General features: G+C 49.1%; 2 protein-coding genes and 1 long non-coding RNA gene across 4 annotated transcripts in view; 2 read left to right on the top strand and 1 right to left on the bottom strand.

The window, feature by feature from the left end:
• The first annotated feature begins 1644 nt into the window (after positions 1-1644).
• IRF2BP1 (interferon regulatory factor 2 binding protein 1) lies at positions 1645-5330 on the top strand. The gene has a single exon (XM_081961524.1). It carries the CDS (start codon positions 1901-1903, stop codon positions 3713-3715), a length of 1815 nt encoding a protein of 604 aa, XP_081817650.1. The 5' UTR covers positions 1645-1900; the 3' UTR covers positions 3716-5330.
• A 2632-nt stretch (positions 5331-7962) lies between these two features.
• The window catches only part of FOXA3 (forkhead box A3), a 29414-nt gene continuing 12123 nt past the window's right edge, over positions 7963-25253 (top strand). The window contains exon 1 of the mRNA XM_081961532.1: positions 7963-8459. Coding sequence (XP_081817658.1) covers positions 8388-8459 — 72 coding nt within the window. The 5' untranslated portion in view covers positions 7963-8387. The remainder of the gene's footprint in view (positions 8460-25253) is intronic.
• The window catches only part of LOC309396422, a 48623-nt gene continuing 32120 nt past the window's right edge, over positions 8751-25253 (bottom strand). For both annotated transcript variants that reach the window (XR_014176110.1, XR_014176111.1), the window contains exon 4: positions 8751-9979. This is a non-coding gene — a long non-coding RNA (uncharacterized lncRNA). The remainder of the gene's footprint in view (positions 9980-25253) is intronic.

The following is a 25253-nucleotide window of genomic DNA, read 5'->3' as shown; positions in this document are numbered from 1 at the left end:
CATTCAATGCCATCCTTGCAGGACGTAAAGATTCGGGTTATTTGGGAGGCAGAGAAAATTGTCTCTAGGGGAATTCTGGGAGTTGAAGTGCCCCTACATCTCACAGTTGCCAAGTTTGTAAAAACACTGGGTTAAACAATGCTGGTTCTATGCTCTGCACGCCAACCACATTCTCTCCGTTAATCGTTGCAAGGGTGCCAGCTCTCTGGCTGAAAGTAAACCCTGGAACTCGCTCTGGCTGGGCGAAAAGGAATAAGAGGCTGCATCTTCACTGCTTCTTCCTTGTGGATTTTATGGTGGTTTTTTCAATTTTTCTCCCTGCCTGTCGAGAACCCCCTTAGCAGCACCCCACCTCAAGTTGAACTTTGAACTGCAGGGGAAGGGGAGGGCGATTTGCAAAAGGGGGAAAAAAAGAGGAAGTGGTGCAACCGGAAATGCACCACAACGCAACATCATCCGGGGCTTCTGAGCCGCTTTGCCAAGTGGGTAATGTGTTTTCCTTTTCCTTAACACTGAAAAGCCCAGTTAACTCTTTCTTGGATCTTGGGTATCTTACGTAGGAAAGGCACAGGTGCAGCTTTTGGAGGGGCAGAGATATCCTGGGTCTCGGAACCTTCACCTGCAGCCCAACAGGCGGTGGGGGCAGGACCACCCAGGATAAAAGTTGAAAATTATACCTGTGATCTACAGGGAAAGCAGTTCTCTGAATCGGTCCTTCTGCAATAGTTGAGAGACATGATTTGGGCATCTGGAACATCTGGAACGGAAGGGCAAAGACAGGAAAGGGAGAAAGTGGGGGATCCTTAGTTCCTGGGGAAAAGAAGCTGTTCTAATATCGACACCCCACATTCATTGCTTTGTTATTTATTAAATTTGTTTGCTGCCCATCTCATGAGACTTGGCTTGCTTTAATCGATAGAGCATTGGGAGCAAAAGCACACCTCTGCGGAGGATGCAATGATACTACCTGGTGCTGCCAGTTGTCCACTCAATCCTCCCTGTGGATTGGCTGCTGCATCCATCATCCCCGGCTCGTGCAGCTATTGTACCAAACTCCAATGCAACCCCAAGGCAGCATTAACAGTTGGGCAACCCTCTCCCACCATCCTCTTAAGGGTTTTTAGTGCAGGGGTCTCTACACTTTGGCAACTTGGAGACTTCAACTCCCAGAATCCCTCAGCCAACCAGGTAGCTGCATGTCTGCTAGGGAATTCTGGGAGTTGAAATCCACCGGTCTTAAAGAGGTCAGGTTTGGAGAAACCCCCCCCCCTGCTTTAGTGCAACCTGCCATTCAAGTAACCTCTTTTCCTCTTGGAGATCACCCCGACTCTTAACCCCTGTGCCGCGCCTTGTGAAAGATGGGAACCGTAGTCCCTCACCGGTGCGAGACATCTGGCTGAGCGAGGCTCCAAAGCAGAGGTCTTCAAACTTGGCAACTTGAAGACTTGCGGACTTCAACTTCCAGATTCTGGGAGTTGAAGTCCAAAAGTCTTCAAGTTGCCAAGTTTGGGGACCCCTGCTGCAAAGGCATCCTCGATTTTGAAAGTCTCGGCAATCCGGCCATCAAAGCGCAGCGGGTCCTTTAAGACTGCCCCCCCCAACCGCAACCCCAGCCCTCCTCCCTCCCGTTCCAGGACTACATCTCCCGGCAGGCTTCGTGAGGGACTTATGTAAGTTTCTCCATGTAGGAGGGCAGGCGAGAGAGGGGATTCCCCCCCTTTTCTTTCCTCCCTCTTCGCCTCGTCTGCCTGCCTGCCCGCTCCGGCCTGCCTGCCTGCTTCCCCCGCCCCGCACGGAGCCCCTTCCAGGCGGCGAGGGCCAGCTTCCCCCCCCCCCGCCGGGCCGGTTGTTTGGGCGGCGTTTACGGGGACCGGCGCAGGCGGGGCGGGCGGCGGCCAAGATGTCTTCGGTGCAGGCGTCCCGCAGACAATGGTGCTACTTGTGCGACCTGCCCAAGATGCCCTGGGCCATGATCTGGGACTTCAGCGAGGCCGTCTGCCGGGGCTGCGTCAACTTCGAGGGCGCCGACCGCATCGAGCTGCTGATCGAGACGGCGCGGCAGCTGAAGCGCAGCCACGCCATGCCCGAGGGCCGATCGCCGGGGCCGCCGGGCGCCAAGCAAGCCAAGGACGGCGGCGGCGGCGGAGGAACCGCGCTGGAGCGCTACGAGCGAGCTCGCCTGGCCGGCCCCGACTACGCGCTCAGCCCGCGCTTGCCCAACGGACTGGCCCGCGGCGGTGAGGAGGCGAGCGGCGGCGAAGGCAGCCGGCAGAGCCCGACGGCCCGGCGCGCTCTGGTGGGTCCGGCGCCGCCCGGGCTGGTGGCTCCGCCGGGGTTGATGCTGGCGGCGGCCATGCGCCCCGCGCCGGCCCCGCTGCCCCTGGCCTCGCCGCTGCTGGGCGAGCTGGCCAAGCCGACGTCGCGGGCGGGCTACGAGTACGAGAAGGAGAAGGCGCGGCACAGCGAGTGCCTGGCCGAGCTGAACGAGGCCATGCGGGCCCGCGCCGAGGAGTGGCACGGCAAGCCCAAGGCGGTACGGGAGCAGCTGCTGGCGCTGTGCGGCTGCGCGCCCTTCACCGTCCGCTTCAAGAAGGACCACTCGCTCACCGGGCGCATCTTCGCCTTCGACGCCGCCGCCCGGCCGGGCTACGAGTACGAGCTCAAGCTCTTCGCCGAGTACCCGTGCGGCTCGGGCAACGTCTTCGCGGGGGTGCTGGCCGTGGCCAAGCAGATGTTCCAGGACTGCCTGAAGGAGCCCGGCAAGGTCCTGTCGTCGGGCTACAAGTACCTGGAGTACGAGAAGCGGCACGGCTCGGGCGACTGGCGCCTCCTGGCCGAGCTCTTCACCGAGGCCGTGCGCTACTTCCGCGAGCTGCCCGCAGCCGACGCGCTGCCCCAGCAGTTCCTGGACGGCTCCTCGGCCGCCGGGCCGCCCAATGTGCTGCTGAGGGCCGCGCCCCCCGCCCGCCCGGGCTTGAGACGCCGCAAGGCTTCCCCGGAGCCCGAGGGGGAGTTGGCGGCCGGGAAGCTGACGGGCGAGGAGCAGCTGCAGCAGCGCCAGCATTGGCTGCCCCCAGGATCCTCCACCGGGCTGTACCCGCCCTCGGGCCTGGCTCACCTGCCCGCCCAAGCCGGCCTGCCTGAGGGCTCCCTGCGCAACGACCCCTCTCCCATCACGGCTCTGAAGAACGTGGCCGACACGCTGGGCGGCAAGGAGCTCAACCCGGTGCACTCCACCACCGCCCGGCAGAACAGCACCAGCCCGGCTTCACCAGCCGCCTCGGGACCCCACCGCCTGGTGCCCCGCAACGGAGAGCCGGGCCAAGTGGCCACCACCACCTCTTCTTCATCCTCCTCTTCCTCCTCGTCTTCGTCCTCCGGAGCCCACTCTTCCGGGGCGGCCGAGCCCAGCGGCACCCAGAGCGCCCCCGACTCCTCCGGAGGGTCTGGCAGTGCCCCACTCTGCTGCACCATCTGCCACGAGCGGCTGGAGGACACCCACTTTGTGCAGTGCCCGTCGGTGCCGGGCCACAAGTTCTGCTTCCCCTGTTCACGGGATTTCATTAAAGCCCAAGGAGCTGCCGGCGAGGTCTATTGCCCCAGCGGAGAGAAGTGCCCCCTGGTGGGCTCCAATGTGCCCTGGGCCTTCATGCAGGGCGAGATCGCCACCATTCTCGCAGGGGACGTCAAAGTAAAAAAGGAGCGCGATCCGTGAAGGCCTCCGAGAGGAACGGCTACGATCCGGGATGGTGTGCCATGGGACGCCCCCTACCAACCTTGGCTCCTGCAGCCGGGGCAGGGACTGGAGTAACTTATTGCCTCTCTGACATCCTCTGCAACCCGCTGCGGACTGGAGGGGCCTGTATATAATTCTATTTTTTAAATCCTATTTCCATAGCCAGCTTATATCTGAAGTAACATCTACATAACCTACTACAGGGGGGTGGGGTGGGGTGGGGTGGATGGACTACTCACTTGTGGGATGGGGAGACCGAAATGCGGGCCTGACGAGCTTGGCGGATGCGTTTCTGAAGTTTCTTGTGGCATCCTGCTTGCCGTGAAGATGCTACGGCCCCTTTTTCTCCGATGTCTTGATGTTTGACTCTTTCCCGAACCAGAACACTTCCCCAGCCGCACATCGGTTCCTTAGGTGCTACTTAATCCCGGTTGCAGCTTCACTTTCTCACGTTCCCCATTCCACTGCATTGGGAGGCCTCCTCCCCATTGTGGGGGTCAATCTCTGTATGTGTTGTTCCCACGGCCATCCCAGCCCATCACTGGACACCGTTCTGAATCTGTGCACCTTCGTTGGGAAGTTCAGAAGTCTGCTGTGTGGATCCAGGGAAGGGAAGGGAAGGGAAGGAGGCATGCTGTGTGGGGATGGTTGGAGGGGGAGAAGGAGAAAGAGGGCCTGGGAAATTAGGGGGAAGCAGTGTGGCAGGAGGAAGAGAGGGATGGACAAAGTGCCTCGCGTGTTGATCTTCAGTTAGGTGGGGGGGGGGTATTTTTCATACCAAAAGACTAAGCATGCACGCCAAAAATAAGGGTAGTTTTTGTTATTGTTAAAATGCATAATTTGTCAAGTGGAAGAGAATAAAGAAAGTCCTGGAAAGGTCAGGATTGAGAGAGATGTGCGGAGGAAAACATGGAATATGGACCTAACCGCTGCAATTTCCTTTCTGCCGCACAAGCTCCCTTGAAAGAATAAGAGAAGAAGAGAGAATACGTCTTCAGGTGTATTCCTATCTTAAAGATGAGCTGGGCTTCCACACCCATTCTCCTCAGCCAGCCGAGGCTGGGAATAATGGACACAGGGGTTCAGGTTGGATGAGGAGGCTGCTCTGGGGTGCTGTGCGTTTTATCCTTGCTCAGGATGGCACTGGGCAAAAAAACCCCACAAGTTCAGTTCTGCTTCCATGCCTCCTCCAGAGGAATCCTGGGACCGAGGAAAATAATCTGGCGGCCAGGAAAAAAATTGGATTCTTAATTAAAGAAGGGTGGCCATAAATGCATAAAGGGAGGGGGGAGGAATGGCACATGCAGTATGACGGGATTTGGAGGTGCAGGGGACTAAAATACAGGCACCACCCCATAACCTCTGATGTGTGTGTGCGTGTGTGTGTGGTTCCACATCTGTTTCACTCGTTGGTAGTTCTGCTGACTTTGGTGTGTGTTTGTGTTGCAACGGGGGAAGTGGTCAGAGGGTAGAAAATGTGGGGATCAGATTCCCACATTGAAAACGGGAGAGAGGGAGAGAGAAGGTTAAATTTGTTTTTGTATTTTCTTTTACTTGTCTCTGTCAATAAACTTGGTTATCTTTTTTTCCCATGGATTCCTCTCCTTCTCCGCTATTGTGTGTCTATGCATGTACTGACACACACAAACACACCTTATGTACAACTTTGCTGGTCATCTGAAGGTGAAGGTGATGGCAGGAGCTATGATGATGGATCCCTGGTCTCTTATCACATTTCATGGACAATGCCTGAGTCCAGAAGGAATGGACAGTGATGCTACCTAAAAGGCCATGTCGCCAGCAAAACAGGCAGTTGTTGACAATCAACAATTTCACATAGCAAGGGCAGGAGCAAAGGGCGAAGGTGTGAGAGTATTATACAATAACAGAGTTGAAAGGGACCTTGGAGATCTTCTAGTCTAACCCCCTGATCAAGCAGGAGATTCATGCTAGCTGGAGAATTCTAGGAGTTGAAGTCCACAAGTCTTGAAGTTGCCAAGGTTGGACACACTTGCCTTACTCCATTCCGGACAAATGGCTGTCCAATCTTTTCTTGAAGACTTCCAGTAATGGCACCCTCACAATTTCAGAAAGCAAGCCATTCCACTGATTAATTGTTCACGCTGTCAGGAAATTTCTCCTCAGTTTTAGGTTGAATCTCCTGGATAAGTTCCCATCTATTGCTTCTTGTTCTGCCTTCAGGTGTTTTGGAGCATAAGTTGACCCCCTCTTCCTTGGGGTAGCCCCTCCTCAAATATTGGAACTCTTGCTATCATGTCCTCCCTTGTCCTCCTCTTTGTTAGACCAGACATTCCCAATTCCCGCCACTATTCATCTAGAAGAGTTCATGGGGAACTGGAAGACCAGCTACCCTAGAAAAGAGAGACCCCCTCAGCCCCAGCTCATGTTACCATGTTACTCAACATCAGCTCTGTTGCAAGGTGACCTCCCACCAAGAAGTGGCTTCACCAGTTCAGACCTCTGAAAGCAGCAGTCTGAAAAGGCAACAGGTGGAGGAAGAACTAGGGGTCTTCTCCCAGCCTACTTGCTTGCCCACCTCCGTGCCCTTAAGCTGGGTCAGCTGAAGCCTGGGCAGATCTGGAGCATGTGGGTTCCTTCTCATCACTCCTCTGCAATCAAGCATCTATAGCAGGGGTCTTCAAACCTGGCCCCTTTAAGACTTGTGGCCTTTATGACTTGTGGACTTCAACTCCCAGAATTCCCCAGCCAGCTATGACTGGTTGGGGATTTCTGGGAGTTGAAGGACACAAGTCTTAAAGTCTTTTGGAAACATTCTTTGGCTTATGTGATAGAAGGACAGTCAGTGGAAGGAGTCCAAGAAAGCCCAAAATAAGAAGAACGGCACCAGCTTTTGTGACACGGACAGTTTCATGAGCTGCACCTAACTTTATGAACTTGCGTCACAACACACATCAGTCAGGGGCAAGGGTTTGATCCATGGCGATAGCTAACCTCTTTCCTTTTCGACTCCTTCCTGGGGATGCCTCTATATTGAGCCATTTACAGTAGAGGAAGCCCTCAACCACCACAATTGAGCTCCAAATTTCCTTTGCTAAGCAAGACAGTCGTTAAGTGAGGTTTACTCCATTTTCCAAGCTTTCTTGCCACAGTTATTAAGTGGATCACTGCATAAATTAGGAACACGGTTGTTAAGTGAATCGCTTCCCCATTGACTTGTCAGAAGGTGGGAAAACAGGATCACATGTCCCCAGGTCACTGCAATCGTCATAAATAGGAACCAGTTGCCGAGTGTCCCCATTTTAATTAAATCCTGGAGATGCAAGTGTGAAAAATGATCATAAATCATTTTTTCAGTGCCCTTGTAACTTCAAACAGACACGAAACAAATGGTAGTAAGTCCAATCTCTTCTTAAAAACTTCCAGGGTTGGAGAATTCACAACTTCTGGATGCAAGCCATTCCACTGGTTAATTGTTCTCCCTGTCCGGAAACTTCTCCTTAGTTCTAGGTTGGATCCTTCCTTGATTAGTTTCCATCCGTTGCTGCTTCTCCTGCTTTGGAGAATAGGTGGACACTCTCCCCACTTCTTTGTGGCAGCCCCTCAAATATTGGAAGCCTGCTATCAGATCACCACGAATCCTCCTCTTCCTTAGAGCAGACATAGCCAATATATCTCTGCTTGGTGTGAAGTAGGAATCACAGTATGTACAATGTGAAATAAATTTAATACATCTGTAGGCTGCAATATTTTTGTCATTACCAAGCTGCCAAGTGGCCGGATACAAAACAGTAGCCAGATTGGGATGAAATCCAGCAAGTGCTGACAGGTTCTGGAGAACCGGTAGCGGAAATTTTGAGTAGTTCAGAGAACTGGCAAATGCCACTTCTGGCTGGTCCCAGAGTGGGGAGGGAATGAAGATTTTGCAGTATCCTTCCCCTGCCACGTCCACCAAGCCACATCCACAGAACTGGTAGTAAATAAATATGAATTTTACCACTGATGATGTTCCCCTTAAAAGAGGTTGCCACTCCATCAAGTTCAACCAAGCCTAGGTTGTGATGCCATTTAGCCAACCACTTTCGTGCAATGGTGTCCCTTCCACCAGGTGGCAGAGGGACCTGGTTTCCTTCACTTGCCAGCGCCAGATAGCTAGAGAGCGTGGTAACTTTTTAACTCAACCAGCAGGAGGAGTGTTGGGATAAAGAGGTAGCTTTATAAAGACTCAGACCTGTCCAGGTGACAGCCCTTCAGACACTGGGAGACGACCTCGGGACAACTAGCAGTCCAGGTTTCAACCGACGCAAACAGCTTGCACATCCCAAAGGCCGCCCCCTGCAAGCCCACCTGGACCTTGGGTCCCAAAACTGGATGGATCGTCCTATAATCATGGAAACCTGTTGACTCTTCTGACTTCTGGGCATCTTGAGTTTTTGGCTCCCAAAGTGCCACTGCACACTTTGGAAAAAAGGAAAGGCAGACAATTTATTTCTTTCGGTCGCTGGGTTTAGGTTGAGTTTCAAAACGAACACATTTGGGGGAAGAAGAAGAAGAGGAGGAGCCTTAAAATAAAGTGTTAAAACTTCCCCAAGAAACCAACTGGAGGGTTTCCCACTCTGCTTGAAATTTTAAGCACGGACAAGCCATTATTTTTCCTCTCCGGGATTTTGGAATGCTGGGCTCCGTCAAAATGGAATCGCACGACATCTCCGAGTGGACCTCGTACTACAACGAACCCACAGAGGTACGTGGAGTGAAAGGCGTTTTTTTTTTTTTAACAAGAAGGCGTTTTGAAGAATTTGGGTGGTTTCGGGGAAAGAAGAGTTCTATACTTCCTTCTTAGTGCGATGCGTGCGTAGAAAAAAATGACAGGGTCCTGAGATGGAATTTCATAGAAAAAGTAGGAAAATCTACAAAATATTACAAATAGCAAGATGGTCTCTTTTGCCCAGGGGAGAAAACTGAACTAAACTAAACTAAACCACTTTAAATTAAGGTACACGTTAAACTAAAATAGACTGATCACATAATCTGGTTGAGTTTTGCATTTTGATTATTATTATTTCGTATGGCGTAACAGAATTTTTGCTAATGAAAAGGAAAAGGAGTTACAACTTAGAGCACAGTTCAATGACATTTAAGAAGAGAGGAATGGACTCCCATCTCCAGCTAAGATCCATTAATCTAAGAAGTCCTTATTCCAAAAGTGACAAATTAGGTATCTGTAGAAAATTCAGAATCAAATCATTTTTCATTATTTATAAACTGCCCAGATCTGGAAATTCTACTCAGATCCCACAAATGAAAGAAGTCACGTATAATTTTATCTAATGACCTCTAAAAAAACTTATTTCTTCAGCATTGCACCCAATAAACATGCTTAAAATAAACCAGTAACTTTGCAAATAAAGAAGAACTCAGGTCACCTTGATAATTTGCATTCTAATAAATTTTCTCAATTGGGTCTCTTGCCAAATGGCTTCCAGATTTCCCCAAATCCCTGACAGAATTGTTGGATTACAGTTCCATCACTCCCAGTCCCAGCCCAACACCTAGTATAAAAGAGCTGCGCTTCAAACCAACTTGGCAACCGATTGGTACCAATACTGCTTTATTCTGAATCCTCATCAACTCCATCATATTCATCTAAAGGAATAAAACCCAATTACTTTTCCATAGTGGCCATTTTTGTTACAATAAACGAGAACGTCTTAATAAGCCAAGCTGATTTTTTTTATAAAATGAAAGCTGCACTTATAAAAAGTTATAAGAAAAGGGACACCCTTCCTGCCCTCTTTCTTGCCCTTATTTTAATTATTTTTTATTAACTAAGCAAATGTAATCGGCTGCATAATGCACCAATTTTGAAGGGTCCAGTTTACATCTACATAATTATGAGAGTTTGCAATGCCAATTTCCCAAACAGCTCCATAAACTCTGGAGGGAAGGGAATTTGCTGGCGAGGGGGCTGATGGTGGATTGATTGTCACTCTGTCTGATCTTGATCTAGGTTGATTTCATACATACCCCTTCAGGAAACCGTCTTTGGCTGTCTCTATGACGTTTCCATGTTGCCTAAGTTCAGCTGCCAGTCCAACTACCATCTGCACACGTTTGCCCCCTGAAGAATGTGCTTTTGTACTAGAGATGCCTGCCTCACCAGCAATTTCTAATTCTGCTCCTTTCAGTTCTCGGCCACAAATTCTCTCCAAATTCATCCAATCCGGTCTTAATCTCTTCTGCAACTCAGTAACTCAGAAGTTTCTGAAAAGATTAAGGCAGCAGTTAAAATCTACGTGCATTTACCTGTGGGTAGCACCCTTACAGTGGAAGTAAATGCAGATGAAAGCTCAATCTTTCTCTGCTACTCAATAACTCATGGATGAGCAAGAAATTCCAGACTGGCAAAAGGAAATCTTTCCTGTGTTGCAAAATTAAGTCAAGGAACTTTCCAACACTGAATTTTAGCTGATCTTCACTGTAGGATCACTCGGTTGTAAAGAGATTCTTAAATTTCCTTTGCAGGCGTGGAACTCTAAGCAACCCGACCAAATTTATTTTAACTAGGAAATCACTTTCTGGCAGCAGAAATGATTTGAGGGTCAGAAATGGTGGGAGAACACACTTTTAGATACACACTTCCTTAATTACACACCTTTCTTAATTAATGGAAAAAAACTTTAAACAATGTTTCAATTCTGTATCCTCAATATAGTTAGCCCAAACTTAATGGAGGCAATAATAATAATAGTAAGTACCAATAAAGGAGAATATTTGTAGCTCAGGGTTGAAATGAGGGGTCCTTGGTGCTCTTTGAGCTTGCTTGTTTTCTTGCAGACGTTTCATGACCCAAACTAGGTAACATCATCAGTGCTAGAAGGGAGAGAGGGGAGTTAACCTAGCACTGATGATGTTGGCTAGTTTGGGTCATGAAACGTTTGCAAGAAAACAAGCAACAGAGCACACCAAGGGCGCTTCATAATAGTATTACCATGCCGTAGTATATATTTAATATTAAAATAGTATACTTTCCTAAAAGGAAAAGAACAAACCTCACAAACGAAAGCCTGCCCATTGATCTGCACATTAAACTCAGCCTGATTATTAGGCTGGGAAGGAGGAGACACAGCAATGCTAAAGAAACATGAGTAAAACCTTGCCAACCCTCTACTCCGCTTGAACGTGTGAATGCACCTTGTTTGAGCTGACAAGCCCTCAAACCTCAAAAGATAGGCTTGAGGAAGGTCACGTCAACTGCCTTGCCCACAGCTGCAGGTTATTGTTTGGAGTTCAGTACGTACTGCAAAGGGATGGGTCCATGTGAATCCGCAGAAGCCACCAGTTATGCAGGAAGGCAGATTTTGGTCTCACTGGCAGCGGTGGGCAGGAGATCTGGATTCCTTGACTGATTTATTAGATTTAGAAGGTCATTCAGCCCCTAAACATGTATCCCACTGAACCACCCATGACTTCAGCCGCTACAAAACGGTACCACTATTTTCGGCCAATGGAAGCAGGCATCACCCAAACTGAGAACAGCCCTCAAAACATTCCCTACCAGTGGGATCAAATCATGGTCTGTTTCCTATGATTTGCTGAACAAACCATACTTGAAAATAATTGTAAAGAAGGTTGGATGAGTTAATACAGGTAGTCCTTGACTTACAACCATTTGTTTAGTGACTGTTCAAAGTCACAACAGCATGGAAAAAAACAACTTATAAGCATTTTTCACACTTATGACTGTTGCAGCATCCCCGTGGTCACGTAATCAAAATTCAGATGCTTGGTAACTGTCTCGTATTTATGACGGCTACATAAATCCTTAATAACTGTGTTAGTAACTTAAGAAATGCAGCGATTCCCTTAACGACTGAGGCAACAGATATCATAAAATGGAGCGAAATTCTCTTAACAACTGTCTCATTCAGCAATAGAAATTTTGGACTCAGTTGTGGTGTTAAATCGAGGATTCTCTGCAGATTAAAGGTCAACAAATTATAGGGGACTTGATTATATGCCGGACCAGCCACTGAGTTGCCTGATGTCCCTCTCCCTCAACCATGTTCGTTGCAAAGGTCACCGCCCTTTGCCCAAAACAGTCAAAACACGTAATGACATACACTTTTTTAGACATGTTTTTAATGCTGCTGCTGTCAACTGCTCAGGGTTTTGGCATCTAAGGCAGGCTGCCGTATCAGTTGCCCGAGTCAATGAATTGTTGAACGGGTATTGTGAACTGCAGGCTTGTTTCTTGGTCTTGGGAACAAAACCCCAGTGGGAGGCTTGAGAGAAAAATAACTTCCTGTCAGTGGGTTCTTGTTTCCCAAAAACCAAGAAATGGGCCCATGGAGATTTTGCAGGCCAAACAGGATGTTAATCCTGACAATCTGATTGCTTTCCTAATAATCACTTATCAAAATTACAGAGTTACAGAATAACAGAGTTGGAAAGGACCTTGGAGGTCTTCTAGTCCAACTCTCTGCTCAAGTAGAAGACCCTATATCATTTCAGACAAGTGGTTGTCCAAGCTCTTCTTAAAAACCTCCAGTGATGGAGCGCCCACAAGAGTGAAGGCAAGCCGTTTTAGTGTCTTTGGGGGGGGGGGGTCCAGGTTCGGAAAGACACTTCAACCACTTATGGGACCTCTTGCTTGTCAAGAGGTCCAAAATCATCAAACTTCCCATTCTTTCTTGCTAAGCCAGATGTCTCCAAAGTTGGCCTCTTCAAGACTTGTGAACTTCAGCTCGATGGCTGGCTGAGGAATTCTGGGAGTTGAAGTCCACAAGTCTCAAAGTGACCAATTCTGGAGACTCCCCTGCTGAACCATCTTCTGTTTTCTTTCTTTTTTTTAACCACCTGGGAGGCTGCAGGCTTAGCATCAAGCATCATCCCTGTATTTTTTTTTCTGTTCTCATCCTTCATTTTCTTCCTTTTGCCTGTTGGAAGGGAGATCTTGGATGGCCTTCCTCAGAAGGGAAGGGATTGCCCACTCTGCATTCAGAGGTTGTGTCGCTAGTTGGCTTCTGGAGGCACACAAAACCAAGGAGAAGATCACTCCCACTGCAGGTATCTCCGTAGCCCTCCAGGGCCATCCAAGCTGGGGAGCCTTTAACCCCAGAGAGTATTTATTTCCCTCTTTTTCCCCTCCAAGAAATGTAGAAGAGACCACAAAGCCCATAAGGCATCATAAGGCATCTGGAAACTTCAGCAGGTCCACCCCTGCCGTTCTTTTCACTCCATCCTTATTTATTCATAACAGATGTGGTTCTCCAAGTGGACCACCATGAGGAAGGGGCCCAGGAGCAGGAGGGAAACCAGGACATTATGAAGATTGTAGGGGATAGGGAGGCCCAAAGGGAGAGCAATCCATCCATTCTACTGTGGGGAGGAGAACATGGTCAAGAAGGGAATAACCTGGAAAAGAGTATCGGTGGCTGTTCCAAACAGCAGGAATCCTTGATGCAACCATCTTGAGTTCTCTTGTTGTTATACTAATATTCTTTTATTTACGGATATTCTAGTAATATAGTTGATGATAATCAATAATAACTCAATAGGCGGACAAAAAAGCCAACTGCAGTTTGAACATCTGGCTTACTGTACGATGAAACATAATAATCATAATAAAAAGTGATATTACGTGAATTGATTACATTTCTTGACAAAACACCCTCCCACTGTGTGTGTATATATATATACCTATACCATATATAACTATATAACCTATATATATGTGTGTGTGTGTGTTATTTAATACATATACACACACACACACACACACGCACAAATATATATACAGACACACACATACACACTTGGGTATTATTCCTTTTCCTCTTTCGTTTCTTCTTTTCTTCTTCCAACAAGCAAAGCAGGAAAACTAAGTGCAAGGATAAAAACCACCCCAAGTATTAACAAGATGAAAGCCCCCAAAGAGGAGGAGGAAGAAAACAGATTCAGCTTACAAGATTGGCTGCTTCTGCCCTGCTTCCCAGCAGCCTGTCCGTAAAGAAAGAACGTTGGTCTTACCTGAACGTTTTTTTCGGGAGAGTGGAGGGAGGGGTCACTGAAGGGTTATTACAGCCTGATTGGTCCATTTGACTGAGAGAAAACTTCTTAGCCTTCGGCTTCTCCCGTTGGCTCCCAGTTTCCGCGATGTCAGGTCAGCGTCTGCATGATGTAAGAAGACAAGGGAAAGCCGCCCCGGGCCACCCGATCCTACCCCTCCCAGACCCTGTCTATCTAACTAGGGTGGGAGAGTGACCCCTCCCTCCACTCTCCCGAAAAAAACGTTCAGGTAAGACCAACGTTCTTTTTCCAGTAGAGTGGAGGGAGGGGTCACTGAAGGGACATACCCACGCTACGTCCCAGGGAGGGTAGACTGGGTCTCAGGGGGAGGATCGGCCACCACCCGCTGGAGAACCCTCCGCCCAAAGGATGCCTCAGCCGAGGCATAAGCGTCCAGGCGGTAGTGTCTTATGAAAGGAGTAGGGGAGGCCCAGGTGGCCGCGCGACAGATGTCCTCGAAGGGCGCCCTTGTGGCCCAGGCCGCTGAGGAGGCCGCACTACGAGTCGAGTGAGCCGTAATCCCCGACGGGGGAGATTTGCCTGAGGCTCCATAGGCCTCAACGATGGCCAACCTGATCCACCTCCCAATAGTTGAAGACGAGACCTTATTGCCTAGAGAACCTGGGTGAAACGAGACAAACAACGCCTCGGTCTTACGAATGCCCTCCGTCCGTTTCAGATAAATACGGAGGGCCCTGCGTACATCCAACCGATGCCATGCCTGTTCTCTCTCCCTTGTTGGATTGGGGCAAAAATTTGGTAGGACAATTTCCTGGGCCCTATGAAACAGAGTATTGACCTTCGGTATGAACGAAGGATCTAAACGCAATACCACCCTGTCCTGGTGAATCATGCAAAGGTCGCTTCTAACAGAAAGGGCCCCCAGCTCAGAGATACGCCTGGCCGATGTAATGGCCACTAAAAATACTACCTTCAGTGATAGGAGGCGCATGTGAACCGACCTGAGTGGTTCAAAGGGAGACCCCGTCAGTGCCTTCAGGACGATGGTAAGGTCCCATGTAGGGAACCTATGGACCGGAGGCGGACGGATGTTGGCCGCCCCTTTAAGGAACCTCTTCACCAACGGAGAACGAGAGAGGGTAGAGGGACCCTCCCCTCCCAATATAGTGGATAGGGCCGCTACCTGTCGCCTGAGGGTATTATGGGACAACCCATCCTCTAATCCTTTTTGAAGAAATTCTAGAACGTCTGGAACCGTGGCCCTGGCTGGATCCACCCCCCTGGGGCTACACCACTTCGCGAAGGCCGACCAGGTGGCGTTATAGATCCTCACTGTGGACGGTTTCCTAGCTGCCTCTAAGGTGGCTATGACCCCCGATGACAGCTTCCTCCGTTTCAGCAATCCCCTCTCAAGAGCCACGCGGTCAGATGCAGCCACTGCGGCTCTGGGTGAACTAAGACCCCCTGATACAAGACTACCTCTTCCGGTGGAATTCTCCAGGGATCTACGACCGAGAGCTGGACCAGGTCCGCAAACCATGGTCTCCTCGGCCAATATGGGGCTAACAGAATGACGGAAGCCCTCTCTGTGACTACCTTCCGAATGGTTCTGGGAATGAGGGGAAGGGGAGGGAAGGCGTAGAGGAGACCCGGAGGCCACCGGGTCCTGAGAGCATCCGCTCCTTCTGCAGCTGGGGTCTTGAATCTGGTGAAAAATCTCGGCAGCTGCGTGTTGCTGGGGGAGGCAAACAGGTCCACCAGGGGGCTGCCGAACCTGAGGCAGATCTTTCGAAACAACTCTGGATCTAGCTGCCACTCGCCGTTGTCCAGAGTCGCCCGGCTCAACCAGTCTGCCTGGTGATTGGACGTCCCCGCAATATGTTCTGCCGCAATGGAGGCCAAGTGTCTCTCCGCCCATAGTCCTAATGCCTGTGCCTCCCGCCAGAGGGCTCGGGAATGAGTCCCGCCTTGCCGGTTTACATGAGCTTTTGTCGCTACATTGTCCGTAAGTAGTAGGACATGTCGCCCCTGTAGCTGGCGGTTGAAAGTCCGGAGGGCCAGTCTCGCGGCCTTGAGTTCGAGCCAATTTATATTGTGTCTGAGGTCCGAGGCAGTCCAACGTCCCTGGGCCATGTCGGACCCCATCACGGCCCCCCAGCCGTAAAGGCTCGCGTCCGTCGTGACTTGTACTCTCTCCGGCTCCCAAATAGAGGCCCCCTGTCGCAATGCTGGGGACATCCACCACTTGAGCGAGCGTCTCACTTCCGACGTTAAGCGAAGCGGTCGTAGAGAGTTGCTCAACATTCTCCTTTGGGCTGGTATTAAGGCCCACTGAAGGGGACGCAGATGCAGGCGGGCCCAGGGAACTATCCCTATGCAGGATACCATCTTCCCCAGGAGTCGTGATAATGTCAGGGTGGAAACGGACCTTTTTGTCCTGATTGACCTGATCAACTGCGTCAGACTGTCTAAGCGGTCTGGGGACAGGCGGACCCACCCCGACTGGGAATCTATCACTGTCCCTAGGTGCAGAATCTGTCTGGATGGGGATAGATGGCTCTTGGGGAAATTCACTGAGAAGCCTAGTGTCTGGAGCCATTGGATGGTCAGCTGGAGGTCTGCCCTGGCCCTGGGAAGAGACCCTGCTTGCACTAAGACGTCGTCCAGGTAACACTGGAGCCTGACTGGGATGGATCTCAGGTAAGCGGCCAGTGCCGCCAGGACTTTGGTGAACGTCCGAGGGGCCGAGGCCAGGCCGAATGGCAGGGCCCGGTACTGATAGTGTCTGCCTTTGTGGGAAAATCTCAGAAATTGACGGTGAGACCGAAGGATGGGGATGTGTAGGTAGGCCTCCGTCAGGTCTACCGAGGCCATGTAATCCCCCTTTCGAATGCCCTGCAAGATTGATTTTAGGGAGGCCATCTTGAAGCGCCTGTAAACTAGATACTGATTCAGGCGCTTCAGGTCGAGAATAGCCCTCCAACCCCCCGAGGCCTTCGGGACTACAAATAGATTTGAATAGTAGCCCCGCCCCCTCTCCGTTTCCGGAACGACCTCCACCGCTCTGATTTCCAGAAGGTGTGAAACGGCGAGGTCCATGAGATGACGGCGTTCCGGATCCCGGGATGGGGAGAAAACTTTGAAGCGCCTCGGGTGATAGGAGAGGAACTCTAACCTTAGGCCGTGGCGAATGGTCGCCCGGACCCAACCGTCTGTTGTAATCTGGTCCCACTTGTCCGCATATAATGCCAGGCGGCCGCCTATGGGATGACTCGGATTTGAGTCATTTCCCTCTGCGGAAGGGGCGGCCGCCCCCCCCGCGAAAGGGCCGCTTGGACTGAGACTGGTATCTGGAGCGGTCTTGGAAGCCTTGTCTATTGAATGGCCTATCCTGCCTGTACTGTTGGAAACGGGACTCCTGGTCCCTGTCATAGTTTCTGAAAGGAGGCCTGCGATATGGGTGACTGCGTGTCTCGGATTTCTTAGTGGAGGTAGGCATTACCTTTTTCTTGTCCCTATTCTCCACTAGAATTGGGTCTAGGGCAGACCCAAACAAATTTGGACCCGTGAAGGGGGCAGCTATCAAATCCCATTTGGCTTTATTATCGATCTGCCAATTTCTAAGCCAAAGGAGCCGGCGTGAGGCCACAGAGGTGGCCAAGGCGCTGGAGCCAAAACGCATGGCATCCAAGGTCGCGTCGGCCGAATACTGGCAGGCCGCCATAATTTTGGTCAGGTCTTGATGGATTCGATCATCCTGGATCGGGATACGATCCTGGAGTTGGCGGAGCCACATCACTGTTGTGCGATTAAAATACGAGGCGGCAGCCGCCGCCCGCATTGCCCAAGCGGAAGCCTTATAATTTTTCCGCAGGGTAAGCTCCGCCCTCTTATCCTCCGGCTTAAGTTTGTCCGCAGCATCCCCGGAGACCACCGGGGAGGATGAGACCAGGGCAGCTATGGGTTGGTCTATAGCTGGAAGTTGAATTGCCTGTAAAAAGGCCTTCTCCATATTATAAGCCCGCCTATCATTGCTGCCAGGAGGGGAAAAATTCGAAGGTCGGGCCCACTGACTGGTGGCCACCTCCAAGAACAGAGGAGGAGCAGGGATCTCCTCCTTGTTGGTGGCCGTGTTTGAGAACATCACCATGTCTGGATCCCTGGGCGGGGGCACTGTGGGGTCCCCTGTGCCCACCTTGGTGGTTCTCCTAGCCTTCTTCAGTAGGGATTTAAACATGGCCTGAATGAATAAGTTAGAAGAGGTGGGCTGATCAGTGGCCGCATCCTCTTCCTCAGAGAAGCCCCAGTCGTCTTGACGACCGGCCTCCCCCCTAGAAGAGACCTCGCTCATGAGGGATGGGGAAGAATTCCTAGACCTGGCCCTGCTGAACGGAGTAATCCTATTATGCCGGGAAGGTCTGTCTCTTTGAGCTATTCCCCTGGAAATGGCTGCAGAAATTAATCTTTTTAGATTTTCAGGGAGGTGTTCTAGATCCTCCTCGTCATAATCAGAATCATAGTCATGAGGAATTGAATCCCTGTGGGATCTCCTACCCCGGGAGGGGCCTGCAGAGGGGCCCTCTAAAGGATCATTTCTATCCAAGCCCCCTGTCCCAGGGGAAGTTGGGGGAGGGGGAGAAGCCCCCCGTTCTTCGCTCCTAACAGATCTGGATGAAGAGGAAGAGGGAGAGGAAGGGCTGAACCCCCTGTTGACAGAAGGGGAATGACTATGAGCCTCTGGTCTGGGGGATCTAGATCTAGGTCTGGGATCCCTGACCTTCTTCTTTTCTGCCCTCTCAATCGCTTTCTCGATTGCCCTGGAACGCCTAAGCTCATCCCTTTGTAGGGCTCTGGAGGGGCGATCCTCCGCAGAAGGCCTAGAAACACGAGGCCTGGCTGGGGCAGTGGGGCCTGACTTATCTTCCTGGGCCTGGGGAGTTGCGGTTTGAGCTGCCTCAGATCTCGCTGCCATCGCCCCACTCACGTGCTCTGATGACTATAGAAGAAGAAAGCAGTCGCAGCTAGAAGCCTCTTGCTGGGAGAAACTCTCAACTTGAGCTTTGAATAATGGCGGAGGCTCGGTAGAGGGTGGAAGGGCTAGGCCCAACACGTGTTCAAAATGGCCGCCGCTGAGGCTTGCTGGTCTTCTTCTCGAGCGGCCGTTAAAAATGGCGCCCGAGCCTGCCGCTTGCCTCCCCCGCACCTTGTAGGGCTCGCCGATTGAAAAGGCAAGTAATCTCGGCCCTCTGGCTACTTCCGCCGGTCTTCACGCCCGGCAAGAGCCGCTGGCGCTCCGGTCTCGTTCACGCACCGCCGCCGAGGGCACCGCCGACTCGGTAGAGACGGCGCGGTCTCGTTTACTGGCTGCCGGTCTTCACGCGCGGCAAAGGGCCGCCGGCGCTGCGGCTTCAAGGCAAGGAGATCGTTCGGGGGAGGATAAATGAGCTGCAAGCCCCCCGGCACGCCCGAGTCACCAGGAATCAGTCGGGGGGGAAAAAAGCCCGCAGGGAGTAAGGTGGGAAGAGCTTTGCTCCGCGCTGCTTTCCCTGCCTATTTAGGACTGCGATAGCTTGTCCTATTGGGCCAGCTCTATTTTATGAAGTAATTTGTTTGATTTAAAGTGTCCAATTGAACCAATTAATTTTTCTAAATTTAGTACTCACAATCACTGGGAACCAAATTTGAGTCTTTTGGACCTGTTGACTGAGAGGAAACTGGGAGCCAACGGGAGAAGCCGAAGGCTAAGAAGTTTTCTCTCAGTCAAATGGACCAATCAGGCTGTAATAACCCTTCAGTGACCCCTCCCTCCACTCTACTGGAAAATGGTCATATTTTACTGGGCGCCCTACAATGTCCACCTTGTTGGAGGATGCTAAAGTCTTTTTAGACTCATTTCCTCCTTCGGGTCGCTGGTTTGGGGAAGGTGGTGTTTTCAGATTTCCCCCAAGTAAAACACGGGCACCAAACAAACTCCAGCCCCACCCCAACCCTCTGCAGGCAGGGCCAGCCAGGAAGCTGCCGCCCTGCCGTGAATATCCCTTTGTCCAGGAGTCCATACCAAGAAGGGACCCCGTGAAGCCGGAAGAGGAACTGGGGCCGAAGGAGGGAGAGAAATGGCATGGGGTCAATTGCTTCATCAGATTTCTTTTAATTCGGTCGTTGAGATAAAATAACCCGGGTTGCGACACTTCAGGCCAGGGTGCTGTTGCTCAATGAGAGTCCCCCGTGATCTGGGTAATCTAATTCAGGTTGGCCAAACTGGAAAAGGTTCCTCCGTGCCAAAACTGCCCGCTTTGATGTAAATAAACAGGAGGAGGAAAATCAGACCGTAGGCTGAGCGAGGAGGATTTAGCTGGCTTCTCTTTTAGCGAACTATTTAGAGTTCTCAGCAAAGATCCCGTTCTGCGCCATCCTTCCCCCCAGCTTTTCATTACAACCCATATTTTTATTGAATGTAAATATATCTTCTTTATGGCTTTATTGATTCAATTTAGCCGCCCAGAGTCTCCTCGTGGTAAGATTGGCTATAAACAAATTTAATAAATAAAATGAAATGAAATGAAACAAATAAATCAGACTTAAGTAGAGGCACACGAAAGAAGATGTTGTAAAAAAGGAAACAGACTTAATAGAGGTAACCCCTCGACCTGTGGCCACAGTGGAGCCCTAAATTTCCATTGCAGAGCAAGACGGTTGCTAAATGAGCTTTGCCCCCATTTTCCAACTTTTCTCGCCACAGTTATTAAGTGAATCACTGCCGTTTTTAAGCAAGTAACACGGTTGTTAAGTGAATCTGGCTTCCCTACTGACTTTGCTTGTTAGAAGGTCGCAAAAAATGGATTACGTGATCCTGGGACACTGTGACCGTCATAAGTATGAATCAGTTGGCAAGCATCTAAATTTTGATCACGTGACTACGGGGGATGCTGCAATGGTCACGTGAGAAACGCTTCATTCATGGGAGAAACCCATTAAAACTTGCAGCCCCACAAAAATCAGTTTAAAACTGAGCTTGGGCTAAAGGTACTAGTTTTACATGGTGGGAAAACGAGGCTGCTGTGGTTCATATCATCTGCCTTGCAGATTAATATATGTTTATTATCTTGCGGAAGATTTTACGACTGGGGCTTTTTCTGTAAACCGCTGGAAAGATTCGGATTAATCAGTAACTTTGGCGCTTTGGTGTAACTCTGAATTCACAACAGCTTCGTTTTAGTTGCTGAGGCTCCTTTGTAGAACATTTTAAGTTTGCAGCCACGAAATTCAGAGACCTAGGAAAATGACAGGGAAAATTTTACAGAGCCTCCAACGGAGCCAAGAGCTGGGAATAAATAGCACAAAGGCACACATTACTTGGCTTTCCATTTCATTGACTTTTCATCAAAATTAAGCACCATTCATGTTATGCTCCTATGATGGGTCTAATTACTTCCCCTTTTCGTCCCATTGAAAAACTGATTGTGGTAGTGAAGTGCTGGACTGACATTGGGGAGAATCAGATTGATGCCCCCTCCCCTAAAATCCTGGACCAGTTGTTCTCTCTCAGCTAAAACTATTATATGAGGTTCCTGTTTCAGTTATAAAATTGGGGGGAAAGGTTATAAATCCAATAAACAAGAGGATAAATAAAATGTTCCAGAGAGCCTTGGAAATTATGGGTGCTTCAACATTGGAGGCTTTTCAGAAGAGACTGGATAGCCATTTGTCTGAAACAGTATAGGATCTCCTGCTTGAGCAGGGAGCTGGATTAGAAGAGTGCCTCATTTTACGACCTACCTTGCCACAGTGGTTAAGTGAATCACTGCAGTTGTTTTGGAACACAGTTGTTAAGTGAATCTGGCTTCCCCATTGACTTTGCTGGTCTGAAGGTCATAAAAGGGGATTAGGTGATCCCAAGACCCTGCAATTGTCATAAATATGAGTCAATTGCCAATCACCTGCATTTTGATCATGTGACCAGGGGCCTGCTACAACAGTTGTAAGAGTGAAAAACGGTCAAAAGTAATTTTTTCCGTTGCCGTTGTAACTCCAAACAGTCCCTAAACAAATTGTGGTTGAGGGTTTTAATTTTTTAGAGATGCAAAGATTCTGCTCCAAACCAAAGAATTGTAACTTGAGGAACTTCAACATAGTAGAATATTCTATTAACGAATATATTCTACTATACATATTATTTTGGCCCAAAACTTCAGGATGGGCAGCTATTATTCTCTCAAGAGAGAAATTGCTCATTGTATGTATACATCATGATTCCAGGATAAGAGTGGCCCCTCTCCCCACCGAAGGCAAAGCCCGGCTGAGCTGACGTGCAAACACACCTGCACAATAAAAAGAGCGTGTGTGGCCCACACCCAAGGTGACGAAGCCTTACGGACGTGAACTGCACACAGCCTTAGATAGGAGGCGAAGGGGCGGGCCAGAAAAATGCCCAGTCTTAACAAAGGTTATTTCAAAAACAGACCCAAAAGAGGCTCCTTTAAAGTGGTTTACAGGTGGTCCTCGATTTACAACACAGGTTCAAAGGGAAAAAAAGTGACTTAGGAGTGTTTTTTTCACACTTACGACCGATGCAGCCTCCCCATGGTCCCTTGATCAAAATTCAGAGGCTTGGCAACTGGTTCATATTTATGAGCATTGCTGTGTCTCAAGCTCTCGTGGTCCCCTTTGGCGACCTTCTGACAAGCAAAGTCAATGGGGAAGCTCAGTTAACAATTGCAAGGATTATTCCCTTAACAACCACGGCAAGAAAAGTCATAAAACGGGGCAAAACTCACTTAACAACTGCCTTGCTTAGCAACAGAACGTTTGGGCTCAATGGTGGTCGTAAGTCGAGGACTACCTGTGACAGACCCTTAAAGGAGATTTAAGTGTACTTGGAAGAGAACGCAACTTCTAACAATTGCGGGTTGGGCAGGTGTAACCAAGCAGGGTTCCAGTTATTTGCGAGCGGACTTGAAATCCCCCCAGAAGTGACTTTTACAGTTGGCTGGATCTGGGTGTCAGAGCACAATGCTCAGTCCCTTCTTTCAAACGTCTGTTTCTTGAATTAATTCCTCACCTGCATGTGCAGCCATCAGGGGTGGGTGTGGGTATTGGGGCAGGCCCCATTCATCGTCTGTAAAAGTTCTGCCCACTGCTGCTGCTGCTGACCCAGACAGAAGGCAGGCTCTTTCCTATCCATCTTTTTTTGATGTTGTCACCACAACTTTCAGTCTTGCCATTTTTGGGGTTTTTACTTCCTGATGTAACTCATAGCAGGAAAAAAATTTGCCTGCCAGGTTAGGACTGGCATAGTCAAAAAAATATATATCTGATTTGGCAAGAACTCAGAAGAGGAAGATAAATTGGTCTCCTGTTTGTTCTGAGCCTGGAAGATTATTTCAGATCCATCAGTTGTGGAAGACCAGACAGTGGTCATCTTGTGTCCATCAACTTCCAGCACTTTGGAAGTTGAGCCATTATACCCACCAGTAGGACATTTCGGGAGGGAGATGAAGATTATGGACTTGCTTGGGGGTTAACCATATGAAGAATGGTTGCAGGAATTGGAAATGTCTTGTCTAATGAAGAGAAGGACAGGGTGAGATGATAGCAGTCTTCCAATATTTGAGGGGCTGTCACAAAGAAGGGGGGATCAACCTATTATCCAAAGTACCTGAAGACAAGAAACACTGGATGGGAACTAATCAAGGAGAGAAGCAACCTAGAATTAAGAAGAAACTTCCTTATAGTTAGAACAATTAATCAGTGAAACAGCTTCCCTCCAGAAGTTCTCCATCACTGGAGGTTTTCAATAAGAGATTAGACAACTGGTATAGGGTCTCCTACTTGAGCAGGAGGTTGGACCAGAAGACCTCCAAAGTCCCTTCCAACTCTGTTATTCTCCTTATTTAAAACTTGCCTCTAAAGATCCGGGCAGGATGACTCATCCGCTCATTGACAAGAGTATGAAAACAGGAAAGGGACTTTTACTTAGTGGGCAAACCCCTAAAACTTTCTAAATGCATTTCTGGAATTCTGATGCCAACTTCAGGAACCCAAATTAAAGGTTCCAAGATTTTGTGAAGAGCGTATTTTTAAATAGTTCCCTAAAATCCGGATCTTATAACAATGAAGACACTATTGGATGCAATTAGATGTATTAAGGTAGTGGGCTTCAATTGATGGGTGCTTGCAACACACATAAACAGGAGGCTTCAAAGGTGTGGCTAACATCTTGACTTTTTTGCCTCTTCCTCTCTCTTCCACAGATACTCCTGTCAGTATTTCTGCATTATAAAAAACTGGGAATAATAATAAGTGCAGTGATAATCCCAGCTTGCTTTTGCTTTGGAAAAACAAAAGCAATCTTTACCGGAAGATCAGAAATGTGGAAATAAAGAGAGAGGTTAAGAAAATGACCCAGAACCAGACAGATCTGTAGTAAATTCTCCAGGTCCTGTTCATTGCAGTGACAGATCTGGACTGATGCCATGCTATTAAGGAGCAGCTCGCCACTTCCAAGCAAAAATGTGTGTGCATGCGCAGACACACACACACACACATTTTGCAACTTTCTGAACACTTGTTTTAAAATAAATCACATATCATCATAGCAGCAGTGGGTTCTTAGTAAAAGAGCTTCTGATTGGGAAGTATGTGTGCATTTCAGATTATTCATTTATTCGCTTGTTGATAATTTTCTTGTATTTTGACGTGTAAAAACTTTCAGAATACATTAAAAAAAAACATATTCAGTTCAGCGGTTTGGATTACTGAAGGGCTGTGTCATTTATTTCCAAAAGACATAAAAAGGGGGTAAGATTAAATAGAAAGGCCCTAGTTTAAGCATTCTTGACTTAGTCGGAATCGGGTTGACATTATTAATGAAATATTTTGTAGTCCTCGACTTACAACCACAATTGAGCCCAAAATTTCCTTTGCTAAGCAAGGTAGTTGTTAAGTGAGTTTTGCCCCGTGGTATGACCTTTCTTGCCACAGCTATTAAGTGAATCATCGCACTAACTTAACCTAGTAACCCGATTGTTAAGTGAATCAGGCCTCCCATTGAGTGTGCTTGTCAGATGGTAGCCAAAAGGCATCAAATGACCCCAGGACACTAGAACCGCCATAAATATGAGTCAGCTGGCAAGTGTCTAAATTTTGATCAGGTTGACCACGGGATGCTGCAATGGTCATGTCTGAAAAATGGGACACGTCACTTTTGTCACTTCCGTTGTAACTTTGAACGGTCCCTGAACAAACTGTTGTAAGTCGAGGACTACCGGTATTAAAGTTTTGTTTATAACATAACGTTGGTACTGCTGGCACTGTTTACTGGTCTTTTGAAATATATTCTATACAGAGCTCTCTTTCCACCATTGTAGTCCCTGGGCTACACTAAGAAAAAATTCTTAATTTTGAGCACCATGAGAAAGGCACAGATAAAACGCTGACTCTAAAGAAAGTCCCCTTATTCTGTTTCCTGATATCTTAACCTGAAACTTTTGATTTAGCGAACCAATTC

This window comes from Natrix helvetica, assembly GCF_964273705.1.
Source record: "Natrix helvetica genome assembly, chromosome: 9".
NCBI classification, from domain to species: domain Eukaryota; kingdom Metazoa; phylum Chordata; class Lepidosauria; order Squamata; family Natricidae; genus Natrix; species Natrix helvetica.
This window is presented reverse-complemented; position numbering and strand designations above follow the sequence as displayed.